Source organism: Prionailurus bengalensis, chromosome X (assembly GCF_016509475.1).
Source record: "Prionailurus bengalensis isolate Pbe53 chromosome X, Fcat_Pben_1.1_paternal_pri, whole genome shotgun sequence".
Classification (NCBI taxonomy): Eukaryota; Metazoa; Chordata; class Mammalia; order Carnivora; family Felidae; genus Prionailurus; species Prionailurus bengalensis.
In genome coordinates, this window is record NC_057361.1 from 32,123,629 (window position 1) to 32,138,747 (window position 15,119).

Here is a 15,119-nt window from a genome sequence, read left to right on the forward strand (position 1 = left end):
AGCAAGTGTTCAGTGATGTTTGTTTTCTTCACATAGTGGCTATTTCCAAAAGGAAAATAATTATAGTTGTTAATGGATTTATAAGAATCAGTTATGATTCTGTCATCAGTGAAAAGAGAAAAAACTGTAGAAACTGTAATTTCCATGTCCCTTCAATTTTTTATTAAAGTTTATTTATTTATTTTGAGAGAGAGAGAGAGCAGGCAAGGGGCAGAGAGGGAGAGAGAGAAACCCAAGCAGGCTCCACACTGTCAGCGTGGAGCCCAACTCGGGGCTTGAGCTCAACTCTGGGCATGAACTGGAGATCACGACCTGAGCTGAATCAAGAGTTGGACACTTAACCGACTGAGCCATCTAGGAGCCCCAGTGCCCTTTCAGTTTTAATCTCTTCCTTTACTCTTTCTAATTTAAAGAACATGATTCAAGTCATGTGTTGCAGCTTTAAATTCAGAAATACAACCTGCAATAAAATGTTCCTTATTTAGGGGCACCTGGGTGGCTCAGTCAGTTAAGTATCTGAGTTTGGCTCGGATCATGATCTCACAGTTGGTGAGTTCAAGCCCCGTGTGGGACTCTGTGCTGACATCTCAGAGCCTGGAGCCTGCTTCTGATGCTGTGTCTCCTCTCTCTCTGCCCCTCCCCTGCTCACACTCTCTCTCCCTCTCTAAAAAATAAGTAAACATTAAAAAAATTTTTTTGCAAGTTCTTTATTTAAATATATTGAAAATGTGACATAAGTTAGATGTAATCCTCAAATAAATTTTGTATAATAATCCCTCTGAAATTTAAAGTCTTAAAGAAAACTTTCACAAAGTTAACATGAAGATCTGGCAAAATCAAATCTCAGTGATGCAAGATCTGTTTTTCAACTGTCTTCCAGATGACCTAAAGTAGAATTCTCCTATTTCACATTGAAAGGGAAATTTCCTATGACAGTATTTTATTAAAATCAAGGGGAAAATCAATGTTTATGTATAATTTGAAAAACCAAACCAACCATGTAATTAAGTGTGAAATTTCTGCAGAAACAAAATATCCTCCATAGTTTTCTCATTCATATCTATAGTTTTTTACTTTACTCTCAATATTATTATCTTTGTGTCTGATTTAATTATTTCTGTGATAAAAGAATATAAATGAGATATAACTGAAGAGAGTGCTAGAATACATGAGTATAGAAGGAGTGTACAAGAGAGTAAAATAGTTTTTAATTTTTTGTAATAGTGGCTATTTTTTAAATGTTTATTTTTGAGAGAGAGAGAGAGAGAGTGTGCGCATGCACACGCAAGCCAGGGAGGGTCAGAGAGGGGAGGACAGAAGATCCAAAGCAGGCTTCATGCTGTCAGCACACAGCCCAGTGTGGGGCTCAAACTCACGAACTGTGAGACCATGACCTGAGCCAAAGTCTGATGCTTGACCGACAGAGCAACCAAGGAGCCCCTAGTGGCTATTTCTATTAAATAATAAATGCTCATTTTAAACAATTCAAGAAATTTCTGGTGATATGGATAGCCGCCCGCAACTCAAGTCAGTCCTACTCCAGTGGTTGTTACAACATAATAAATTTGATATTTACCCCTTGTGCTTCCAGCCACACCTGAGGGATGGAAACATGCCAGGAATTTAACCAGCTATTTTAACCAAGACCAAATAACAACAAGAAACAAGACAGGCTTATTTCTCTTTCACATGAGAGCCTAGACTTGTAGCAGGTCCAGGGAGTGTGGTGCCTATGTCCCCTGAGATCATCCAGGGACCCAGGTTCCTTTTCTCCCTTTGCTGCACCATCCACTGTGTTGTCCTCATCTGCATATCAGTTGTGCAGGGACATCTGCAGTGGAGAACAAGCTGGTTCCCTTTAAAGCTGTGACCTGAAGATGCCCACGTCATTTCTACTTGCATCTCATTGGTCAGAACTCAGTCATACGGCTACATCTCACTGCAACTGAGGCCGGGAGAGGTAATCTCTTTGTCCAGGCCCAGATGAAATTACCAAAAAAGAAGAAGGGAAAAACATAACTATTGGGAAGACAAGGAGCAACCTCTGCCGTAGTGTATTTACTATGGACTGGTAAGATCTATCTATTGTCAATCCATCCCAAAGTCCTTACTGGAAACTTTTAATACATTAAATATTTTTCTGGGGCTGGAAATTCATACCTCCCATCTCTCTCCTACCATGAGACTTCTGTCCCCACTCTTTAGGATAGAGTTTCAGTCACTTTCTTGGCAACATGTCAGGTGTCCTACTGTTTAGCTTCGTTTGTTGAAGTTGTAAAATGTAAAGCTGAGGAGTTTTGTTTTTTGGTTGTTTTTTTTTTTTTTTTTTTTTTTTGTCTGCTTTTCTCTGCATGCCTACCTTTCTCGTCTCTTCTCTGGCCCACTTTCTCTTCCTACTCATCAACTTATACACATGGCTCAGTCATGATCAGTCAATCCTCTTTCTCTTCCAAACACCCTTGGTGTCTTCCAAAATAGATCATTCAAACTAGGGTTTTGTTCTTTGCAGACAAGCATTCTGAGAGTAAATATAGAAGCAGATCTGGAAATCATAAATACTTCTTAAATGAATCACAAGAATGTCAGGATAACCTGTCCCCCCAGCACCCCCCCCCACACACAATCTCATTATAAGATTTGGAAGGTAATGTTTTAAAATCTGGAAATGGAATTATGAAATGAGGACTTATGTTACATGTACCCAATGCATTTCATAAAATCTTTGGAATTACAAAAAAAAATAGTTCACACTAATTATTATCTTTTTATTTACTAGCTAGTTATTGATAATATGAACTATATGATTGCACAGTGAAACATTTAATTTTAATTATGTTAATTTATTAGATATTTCTTTTTTCTGTTTGATTGGATTTTAGTTTTTGTAATTGCAGAAAGGTCAACTTACTCATAGACTGTTTAAATTTATAAAAAATGAAATAAATTTATATGAGGAGAGGGGAATTTTCTATTGCAAGCCTGTTCAATTGCTCTTTATTTTTAAAATGTATGTATTTATTTGAGAGAGAGAGAGAGAGAGAGCACGAGAGGAACAGCAGAGAGAGAGGGAGAAAGAGAATCCCAAGCAGGCTCCATGCTCTGTGCTGAGCCTAAAGCAGGGCTTGATCTCACGACCATGAGATCATGACCATGAGATCATGACCTGAGCCGAGATCAAGAGTCATGCTTAACTGACTGAGCCACCCAGGTGCCCTAATTACTCTTAATTTTAAAGAATATCTGTTCATAATGAAATCAGACTCATGCAATCCATTTCCATTTATCTCAAAAATGTTATTATAAGTTTAATACAGATTTTGCCTTACTGAATCACGTAGTAGCATTAGAGAAATGTTGGAATTATAAGTGAATGAAACCCTGCTGACTTTCTTGTCTTCAATGAAAAATTCTGATTGTTTATGTAGATCAGGGATAAAAATACTGTGTTTTTAATCTCACTATTCATTTACATTTATTTATTTTTGAGAAACAGAGTCAGACAAATCATGAACGAGGGAGGGGCAGAGAGAGAAGGAGGCACAGAATCTGAAGCAGGCTCCAGGCTCTGAGCAAGCAGTCAGCACAGAGCCTGATGCGGGGCTTGAACCCATGAACTGTGAGATCATGACCTGAGCCTAAATCGGACGCTCAACCAACTGAGCCACTCAGGCGCCCCTAACCTCAGAATTCAAATATGTAACACAACTGTCAATTTCCAATGATAAATCTAAGCACTTTTTATTGAAATGGAATATAATTTTAATAAACAGCCAACTTATAGTAAATGTCCAGTACCTTTCTGAAGTGAAGTAATTGTTTTGTGTGTCATCCTGCTGTGCTTAAATACGTTTTAATAATTGTGTGTTCAAACCTTGATTTCTATTTGCAGTCTATCTTGTTGAAAGCAAAACGTTGATGCTTCTGTGACACTGTGAAGCAAAGTACAGAAATACTCATATATGAGAACCATTTTAATATGTGCTTGCTACATTAAATTACCTGCATTATACCTTTGTCAGGTTGCAAGCTAAAAAAAATTATAATTCTGATCATAGAAATTGATTAAATGTTATTACTGAAAAAAATCCACTTCCTTCTATATAAGCAAGGTTTCTAAGGAAGCTGCCAATATCATGTTGGGAGGTTTGAAAGGCATATTAAAACAACTTCTCAGGGTGCCTGGCTCAGTTGGTTAAGCATCTGACTTCGGCTCAGGTCATGATCTTGCAGTTCATGGCTTCAAGCCCCACATCAGGCTTTGTCCTGACAGCTCAGAGCCTGGAGCCTGCTTTGAATTCTGTGTCTCCTTTTCTCTCTCTCTGCCCCTCTCCCACTCATGCTCGCTGGCACTCTCTCTCTCTCAAAAATAAACATTAAAAAAAAGACAACCTCTCACAAATAGCTCTTGAAAATATGCCTTTTGATATGGCTTATATTTCACTGCTTCATTACTTTTCATGATGAGAAATAATAATATTAAAAAAAAACAATTTGAAAGGTTTTCAGGCTTATCTCTTCCCGTGATTCCCCCTAAAATAATTTTTTTCTGTGTTCAATACCACCAAACTCAAAGAGCTCATCTACTTTTTTGTCTGAAGACATTTTAATTTGTGAATGTTTCTGTTCTGAACCGTGTCCTCTATAGAAGTAGATTTGTTCGGTCCCCTCCCAAACTTAATATTTTTCTCTATCTTTATGGTACCTGAATATTTGATAAATCCATTAACCTTTCCTTTGGTAAGATCTTGGTTCTTTTCCCTGCCCATGTTTGAAAGATGCGAACAACTTGCCTGCACTCTCTGTAAGTCTGCCTGCTTGGCTTTCCCTTCTCACCTATTTCTTTAAGAACAAGTCTGACCACACTGTCTGCATACTATCTTAGTCTTCAGTGTATATACAGGCAAACCAGCTCTTTTTCTCTGTGTAATTTCATTAGAGTTTACCCAGCACATTAGTGTTCACAAGAGTCATGTTGTTCAGCCAGTTTGCCCTTCCACTGGTCTCCTAAATCCATGATGGTGGAAATTTAAAAACTCTCTGGCTTGGACTGTGATGAGGGTTTAGGTGTGATCACTAATTAAACCCTTATATTCCCTCATCCAAGTTTATGACCAACTGAGAAGTAGATTAGAAATAGGCAGATGGAGAGGCACCTGGGTGGCTCAGATGGTTAGGCATCTGACTTTGCTCAGGTCATGATCTCATGAGCCACGAGTTCGAGCCCCACGTCTGGCTCTGTGCTGACGGCTCGGAGCCTGGAGCCTGCTTTGGATTCTGTGTCTCCCTCTCTCTCTGCCCCTCCCCTGCTCGTGCTCTGTCTCTCTCTCTCTCAAAAATAAATAAACATTAAAAAAAAATAAGGCAGATGAAGATCAAAAGGTTACCTCCATGAATTATAAAGGTGAACTGAAATGTGACCTTGGCACTGTGGCCTCATTGGGGCTTATTAATTAAACCTGCCACCAAAATGAAGTGCATTCACCCCCAAACTAGTCACTTGTGTAGGCTCCTGGCAAGAGCAAACAACCTACCCATGAAGAAAGCAGAGAAAGTATACATTAGGGATTCAAGGCACTGGGAAAGAAAGAAAAAGTTCTGCTCATCTGCTCATATTCCATTCCTTCACCAATATTCACTGATCAAATACATTGCTTTTCCTCCCATGGCAGGTCATAATGGAGGAGGCAGATTGATGCAGAGATTTTCTTTTCTTCCTCTACTTTTCCCTTCTTGTGAGTGAATAGACCCCTCCAGGTAAACATGATAAGTAGGGGATAAGAATCCTCACTGCTCCCTTCCCATCAGTCTCCTTTTATCTTCATCATCCTTACCTAAGAGTTCAAAAAAATCCTACCAGGCCTCATTAAATAAAAATTCCAGGACTTCCCTGCTCTCTTTCCACCCTGTCTTCTCACACACACCATTGAGTTAACCAGGATTGATCACTTTCATATCTTTTTCATTCAGCAACAGTCTTGCGAGCATCTTTGCTGGCAGATACTTTCCTGAGCCCCAGAGATGCCAAAATTAACAAGTCACACAGACTGTTGTCAAAGAATTCAAAGAACATCTGTCCAATTTGTGCACCTGTAGTATTTAAATCAACTGGTATTGCCCTACTGGAATATTATTATACATGGATATTTAGACTGTATTTTGCAATGTCACTTCCATAAGATTACAAGTTACTCTACGTGGACATAATTTCCCCCTAATTGTATTTGTTCTTCCTAAGTAATTCTTGATCTATGCAGTCTTTGTGCCTCCCTGGGGGATTAGTTCATTCAATGACTATCTCTATGAGACTTATTCCGTGGGAGTGGTTTTATTGTTTAGGGTTAGAACTGCACATCAGATTCATGCCTCTTTTATTTTCCAAATGTTCTATAACTTGAGGCCATTTTTCTTTGATTATTCTCTTATCTTTTGTGTGTGTCTGATTTGCTAGTTTATGTGTCACACTGGTCTCCTTCCTGCCGTCTTGCTGTATGTTGTTTGTATGTCATATGTAAATTTGGTCTGTGGTTTGGTCTGTAACCACAAACAGCTCCTGAGAAACCTGTCATTGGTCCTCCCCTTGGCCTCCAGATTTGCTACTTTCCTCTGTTTCTGTTCATCTTACTTTCTCTGCTGAACTCACTCTGTTAAGGCCTCAGTCCCAACTGTTCTAATGAGACCACCCTTGACAAGATGATCACCCTTATCCAGTGTGCCTAAGCCTGTGGTCAGATTTGTGTCCTGAGCTTACTCAGCCTGTCATCAACATTTACCATTTGACCCAGTTGAAGGACTTCCTGCTTTTAGTTTTCATAACTAGTCTTAATATTTTTATCACATTGGTTGTCTCTTCTCCATTTCTCTTGTTGGATCATCTTCTTCTGACCAGGATCTAAATGTTGGAGTGACCAAGGGCTCTGCCCTGAGGGCTGCCACACACCAGTACATAGGTTATGTCCTGAACATTTCCAGAAGCTGCTAATGGTATCTTCTCAGCAATTGTGCCACATGACAGGCCTGATATCCTAGGTGAAGTATAGAGCCAGATACCTTGGGTTCTTCCATTTAATCTCTTTAGAGCCTTGAGAAAATTACTTTACCTCTCTATAAACTCAGTTTCTTCACCTCTAACATGGAGATAGTAACGGTATCTACTTCATAAGATATTTCTGGGGATTAAATATGTAAATGCGTGGAATCCTTAGAAAGCATATTGTTCTCAGTGTGTGTTCTGTAAGTGTTAGATCTTACGATTATTATCACTCAAAGCTCTCATTGGGTATTTTGTGACAGTGATGTACTAGAGTGTCCATCTTCAGTCACTGACAAATGATGTTTTAAAATGGAAACATGGTCCTCTAAATGTCATTCAGTAGGTTTTCTCATTAATACACACAAGAGTATTCTATGAAAAAAAAGGTACAAAAATATGGGCCCTAAGTATTGGATAGAGACTAATGCTGGATGCTGATTGCCAAGAGTTCAGATCAATATTTATGTTACAAGAAGTCCCTTTACTTTTTCTTTTTGGTGCCTTGTTTGGAATGAAATGTGTAAGAAGAGCATCAGATGCGTGACCCCTTTCTTCCTTTAATTTTTCACGTTGTGGGGGCGCCCGGGTGGCTCAGTCGGTTAAGCGTCTGACTTCGGCTCCGGTCATGATCTCGCACTCTGTGAGTCCGAGCCTCGCGTCGGGCTCTGTGCTGACAGCTCAGAGCCTGAAACCTGCTTCAGATTCTGTGTCTCCCTCTCTCTCTGCCCCTCCCCCGCTCATGCTCTGTCTCTCTCTCCATCAAAAATAAACAAACATTAAAAAATTTTTAATTTTGCATGTTGTGGTTTACTGTACTTGTAGTCAGAGTGGAGGAACATGCAGTTATTTTAAATTAATCAAAATGTCTGGTCTCTTAGATGACCTTATGAAAGTGAAGTAAAAACATGTTAATGAAATACCCTTGCCAAAAGATTTGCAACTTTGTAAAAAAATAAGAAGAGTCACTCATTCTTCATTACCTGTTCAAAGAGAATAGCTGTAGGTAGTTTATCCAATAATCTCCATTTTCTTTGAATACTGTCTTCATCTGTTTCAAATTTGTCTTTAGCACTCCATTCATTCCTTCTGTGATTAGGATGTTCTCACAAATGTGTATGCCTGTTATTAATGAAGAGAGAACTGCAGAAATTTAGGGAAAGAACATGAATAACCACGTTCATTATTCCTCGATAGTCTTTTCTCCATAACTAAGACATTTTTGTTGGGTTTGCTTTGACGTGTATTTCTTACAGATTAAAATGCATATGGTATTAATAATACATCATTTGAAAGTGTATTTTGTAAATTAATTTGTTATAATTCAATACTTTTGGATTATTTATCACATTTAGTCGGAGTCTTTAAGAAAAAAATTGACTGATGTTCTTCCACATTGAATAAAATTCAGTCCTTGTCCTGAGAAAATTGACCGTAGTAAAAGGAACTGTTGACCAACATAGCTCCCGCTGCATGATTTATTGGCACTATGATACAGGCATTAGGCTGAATGATAATTATGCGGGGACACTATCTGGGTGGGAGATACACCCCTTTTGTTTTACATAATGACTCTGCTGCCATACCCAAATGATTATCACCATTATTATTTTGTGACACAATAGATAGACATGGATATGGATATGGACATAGATACAGGCATCTGTTATACATAGATACAATTCTCTGAAACCTATTTGATGAAATAATTTGTATATATGTAAAGGGTATGAATACAGGACAGAAGTGATAAGCTTGTGATTCTATTGATAGTCATAATTGCTTATGTATCTCCTGCTTTGTATATGGCAGGGCATTATTTGATCTTAATCTTCCTTTTACCCTTGTGCAAGCCACCACCTGGCCTGAACGATTGCGGAAAATTCATTACATTCTCTCCTAACCCTTTTTTGCTCAGTTTACTATTAAAAGAGCACATTACTTACATACTTAAAACACTCAGCAACCTCCTGTTATTCTTAGAAGTCCCAAATCCTCACCATACTCTCCATAGTCCTGCCTACTTTGCCCACTTCATCTTTTGACAAATTCTTGCCACTTCCTCTCCTTTACCCACACAAGCTCTTTCTCAGAGGGGCTAAGCTGGCTTCTACCATGGAAAATTCCCCCATGCTGCTCTGATGCCTAAGAGGCACTTTCTTAATTTCTATTTCCAGGTAACCTTTTATCACCTTTAAGTTTTGGTGTATTTGTTTCCTCCTCAGGACCTTAGCAGCCAGGTTCCCAGGACTAATGCTCTCATAGCATTAGTGGTATCACTAAACTAGTGGTATCACTGGTAGTTTATTGCCATTTCTTTCCTCTCAGACATAAGCTCCATGATGACAAAAACCATGCTTGCCATTTCAAGGAAAGCTTTTTACATGCTGTTAGAGCACAATTGAAGTTAAATATATATTTATCCTATTTGTATCATGAATGCAAGTGCCTTTTTGTTTTAAAGTTTTACTTATTTATTTAAAGAGAGAGCACACATGCACACGCATGCATGTATGAACAGGGGAGGGGCAGAGAGAGAGAGAGAGGGAGAAAGAGAATCCCAAGCAGACTCCATGCTGTCAACACAGAGCTCAACATGGGGCTCAATCTCAGGACCATGAGATCATGACTGAGCTGAAATCAAGAGTCAGATACTTAACCAACTGAGCCACCCAGGCACCCCTCAAGTGCCTTTTAAAGGATTTGCTAAAAACAACAGAATGTTCCCTCCATATTGAAAAATGTGTTAAAGTAGTCTGAAGGACTGTTGACTTGTAAATTTGATATTGTAATGTATATTATGGGAAACTACATTTATTTAAGTGCCTTTGTGTGTGTGTGTGTGTGTCTGTGTGTGTGTGTGTGTGTGTTTAGAAATGTGCAGTTATTCTCTTAAAGCTATGAGCTATGTTTGTCATAAGAGATTAATTTTATCCAACAATCGGATAATTAATTTATCCTGGCATCAGGGGCTCCTATCAACCCAGTCCACAGAAGAATACTATATAGACTCTCTCCAAATTATGAGCACAACAAAAGGCATGTTTCTCACTTAGTAATAAGACTTTCCAAATAAAATGCAGAGACTCTAACAGATTACTTCTATGGTACGATACAGAATGTTAGTTTATTGTGATTTTATCCAGCCTAATTCTTTCCCTCTCCCTTAGGTGCTCGTATGAGTATGTTGCAGTTACAGACAAGGGGGATTTGTGTAGTTTGAAAAATATATTCATATTGTTTCTACTTGTCCCACCTCCTATCCCCTAGCTGATAATCATGTCTCTATTTTGTACCAATGGATCTTCTTATGATTACAATTATAACATCCATAGTGACAGATTCCCCACGGGAGGTTCAATGCTTCTGAAACTAAATTTAGCTTCTCATTTCTTGTCTTCAACCTGACATAAGCATTCCCATAAAGGCTTCAGTAATTAAGTAGAAACAGATGCAGAGCTCAACTACATACAGTATTTGCTTTAAAAATATTATGTGATTTGAATGCAATGCAAATTTCATCTCCCATTAAACACTCAAAATTCTTAAATGCTCTTTCTCTGTATGGATTATGGCTTCCTATGGAACATTTCCATATCTCATTCCCAGAACAAAATAGACACATTATATGTAGACACATTGATTTTGCTACAGCAAATACAGGTTATTGATAGGAACCGTACTTGCTGATTTTGTCAACAGGATGAAAACCAGCTAGCTATCCAGGATGTCAGAAATATACTTTTACATGTAAAAAGAAGAAAAAGGTCTTGTAAGGCTGTGGGTCAGCCAGTTATTTTACATTAATAAGGTTTGCCAGATAATCATTAAATGTGACTGGGGCTTGTTATTGCCGTGCTATTTTTCAGAGTTCTATAGCAGATATTATAATCAACTATTTCTTTTTTATGTTCATGTTCATTTATTTTTGAGAGAGACAGAGAGACAGAATGTGAGCAGAGGAGGGGCAGAGAGAGGGAGACACAGAATTCAAAGCAGGTTCCAGGCTCTGAGCTGTCAGCACAGAGTCCAACATGGGGCTCGAACTCATGAACCACAAGATGATGACCTGAGCCAAAGTCGGATGCTTAACCCACTGAGCCACCCAGGCACCCCTATAATCAACTACTTCTTAAAGATGGTCTGGTTTCTATACGATTGCTTAAAGAAGGGTGGCCATCAGTTCTATGAATCCAAGGATCACGTTTACCTGTATACACTAGAGACCAACCTTAGAAATTAGCTCAGCTGTGGACCAGGTCAAGTTATGGTTCCCTGACCTCTCTTCCATGATCTGTATGCAACAAACTTTTCAAGTTGGCATTTGGGATCCTTACATGTATGTGGAGAGTTAATATAATAGATGTTTGTGCTTCTCTTACATGAGCCAGTATTGGATTTAAGGTATTTTTCACATGTACCCAACAAACCTGCTATAACTTTCCTGGTTAAGAAAATATGGTTAACCAGATTGTCTCTAATACCCCAAGACTAAAACATGAAGAACTCTCTCTTTTATTAAAATATACCAGAACTTGAAAATTCTATCTTAATAGTTTGGGATGCTGTTTTTAATATTGTTTAAACTTTAATATTGTTTAAACTCAAACCTTTCTTTATAAATTATAAGTCTATAGGCTTGTAATACATTTGTTATATTATTTATATTTTATGGTAAATATTGATAATTAGTTTCTATCTGGCTGTTTCTTGTTTCATAAATCTGAATTTTAAAGAATTAAGGATGGTGAGAATGGTCTTCTGCATTTATTTTTTTATTCATTCATTCATTTATTTATTTACCTTTTAACAAAATCATAACTGAGCACCATTATATACCTGGTAATGCACTGGGTATTACGAACACAAAGGTGAATCACTTCTCCCTCCCTCTAAATACCTGTGTGTTTTTATGGGGCGCCTGGGTGGCGCAGTCGGTTAAGCGTCCGACTTCAGCCAGGTCACGATCTCGCGGTCCGTGAGTTCGAGCCCCGCGTCAGGCTCTGGGCTGATGGCTCAGAGCCTGTGGAGCCTGTTTCCGATTCTGTGTCTCCCTCTCTCTCTGCCCCTCCCCCGTTCATGCTCTGTCTCTCTCTGTCCCAAAAATAAATAAACGTTGAAAAAAAATTTTTTAAAAAAATACCTGTGTGTTTTAGTGTTGACAGGTAATTGATTTGCAACCTCTGTATATTGAATTAAATTGAAATGCATTTTAATCTTGATTTTCTTAGATATGTCTATAAAACGTGAATTTGAATATGAAATTCAATTTGAATCTGACGTTGTGAAGTCTAACTTGGAATCCTGCATGGCTTTGTATTTGATCAAAAAATCTTTTAATGTTATGGCTAAAGTGATAACATTGGTCTTCAATTTGATATTTGCACCAAAGAAACCATTGAGGTAAGCATTTTTTCTTTAAATAACATTTTTATTCTTTGAAACTATATATTACTACTCTTTTAAACAAAATAGTGTTGATTTTTCTCTCCATCTTTATATTTGGATTGTATTACTTCTTTGATGCTGTTGAGGTAAATATTTTGGACTAGATTATCCCTATCATCTATCAAACTATGAACAGTATTCTGATGAGAAAAAGCAGTCCAAAATGATTAGGAATCTAAGAAATCCTTCCCAAATTGTGACCTCCCAAAGATCATTAGGGTATAATATTAACAAAAGAGAACAGTGCACTTTGTAAAAAAAAAAAATTTTAATTTTTTTTAACTTTTTATTCAGTTTTTGAGAGATGGAGAGAGACAGAGCATGAATGAGGGAGGGGCAGAGGGAGAGGGAGACACAGACTCTGAAACAGGTTCCAGGTTCCAAGGTGTCAGCTCAGAACCTGATGCAGGGCTCGAAATCACAAACCGTGAGATCATGACCTGAGCTGAAGTCAGACGCTTAACCGACTGAGCCATCCAGGCGCCCCTGTAAAAAATTTTTAAAAATTACTGACTTGGTACTGTGCATTGGAAGCATGATGTTTCTTGATACTACTTCTCAGAACCAGTTTGAATGAGAAAACGTGCCTCAGTTGTGTTCTACTTGGCAGTTGCTGCCATTATGCTTTTGCCACCAAACCGTAACATTGCCCTGCCCTTAGTAAGGTTTAAGAGGATCATAGTGGAATCTGTGAGAATAGTGACCTTTGAATGTCTGTCTTCTGGGAAGCCTCATCCAGTGTCTTTATACTCCCTTCTTAGGTAACTGGTACTTAGCACATGCAAATGCTATATGATAGGTCACATGTGAAATAGAGCCTTCTTTGTGTCTTAATACAGAGATACTGATCAGAACCACAGTATATACAAAGCACAAAGTGCAGCCTGGTAATGAAAAGACAGTCAAAGTATTACCTGTGCTTTTACTAATTTTTGTAGTTTGACTATGTATTTGAAGTAGCCAGGCATGTATTTAAAGTGGCTTTGAATATGTAGTTCAATAACAAAAAGATACCAGTGTCATCTTCAGGAAATGGTAATAAAACCAATCTGCAAGAAGATAGTATACTGTAATCATTTATTTTCTCTTTTATGTTGATAGTTTTCTATGATTATTTGTTATTTTTTTTTCATACTTAGCTTTGTATTATGTTGACTTAATGATATGGAAATTACCAGCAACAACCAGAAGGGGAGAATGTTGCCGTTAATGAATAAGAGCACAACCAGTGTGGGGTGGGGACACTTGGGTGACTCACTTGGTTAGGTGGCCAACTCTTGATCTTGGCTCAGCTCATGATCTCACGGTTTGTGGGATCGAGCCCTTCTTGGGATTCTATCTCTCCCTTTTTGTCTGACCCTCCCCCTGTCTCCCTGTCTGTCTGTCTGTCTCTCTCTCTCTCTCAAATAAACTTAAAAAAAAAAAAAAAGAGTGGGGCACCTGGGTGGTTCAGCCAATTAAATGTCCAACTTCAGCTCAGGACATGATCTTGTGGTTTATGAGTTTGATCCCCGCATCAGGCTCTGAGTTGTCAGGCTCTGGTATTTGTCTTTCTCTCGCTAACTTATTTCACTTAGCATGATACTCTCTCCCTCCATCCTTGCTGCTGCAAATGGCAAAATTTTATTCTTTTTGCATTATATATATATATATATGTATATATACGTATATATGTATATGTGTATATATATATATGTGTATATATATATATATAGCCTCTTTTTTATCCATTCATCTGTCGATGGACACTTGGACTGCTTCCAAATAGGAGCGCCTGGGTGGTGCTCAGTCGGTTGAGTGTCATTCGGCTCAGGTCATGATCTCACGGCTTGTGGGTTCGAGCCCCATGTGAGGCTCTGTGCTGACAACTCAGAGAGCCTGGAGCCTGCTTCGGATTCTGTGTCTCCCTCTCTCTCTGCCCCTCCCCTGCTCACACTCGGTTTTTCTCTCTGTCTCAAAAATAAACATTAAAAAAATTATTTTTAAGAGCACAACCAGTGTGAATTTATACTCATTCAACATTTTGTGGATTTAGAGCTTCTTGGTGAATATTTGAAAAACTGATTTGGGACGACTTGTATGCATGATTCATAAATTTTTGTGAGCATTGTATAACATTCTGATGTAGTTTAATCTCTTTTGTGCATATATGTGTATATTAATTTACTTTTATAATTCCTTCTTCATTATTTATTTGGGATGATTCACTGGAAGACACACAGTTAAATGAGAAAAACCAAAATAAAATTATGAAAAAAATTAAATTATGAAAAAGAACAAGAAAATAACTACACCTAAACCATGCTAGATAAGTAAAATAAGTATTGACTTCAATTCTTCCTGTTTGGCAAGGTAAAAAAAGAAAACAAAATTTTCATGTTTTGGTAAAGAGAAAATATAACATTATTTCACAGCAGTTAATACAATGTAATGTTTCACATTCATCCTTTCACAAGATAGTGTTATATATAATAGAAATAATTGTCGGGGCGCCTGGGTGGCTCAGTCGGTTGGGTGGCCGACTTCGGCTCAGGTCACGATCTCGCGGTCCGTGAGTTCGAGCCCCGCGTCCGGCTCTGAGCTGATGGCTCGGAGCCTGGAGCCTGCTTCCAATTCTGTGTCTCCCTCTCTCTCTGCCCCTCCC

At 38.3% G+C, this 15,119-nt stretch overlaps 1 protein-coding gene across 1 annotated transcript in view; it reads left to right on the top strand.

Moving 5' to 3' along the window:
- Positions 1–15,119, top strand: part of CFAP47 (cilia and flagella associated protein 47) — a 587,956-nt gene that overhangs the window by 530,117 nt on the left and 42,720 nt on the right. Inside the window, exon 68 of the mRNA XM_043569968.1 lies at positions 12,259–12,430. Coding sequence (XP_043425903.1) covers positions 12,259–12,430 — 172 coding nt within the window. The remainder of the gene's footprint in view (positions 1–12,258; positions 12,431–15,119) is intronic.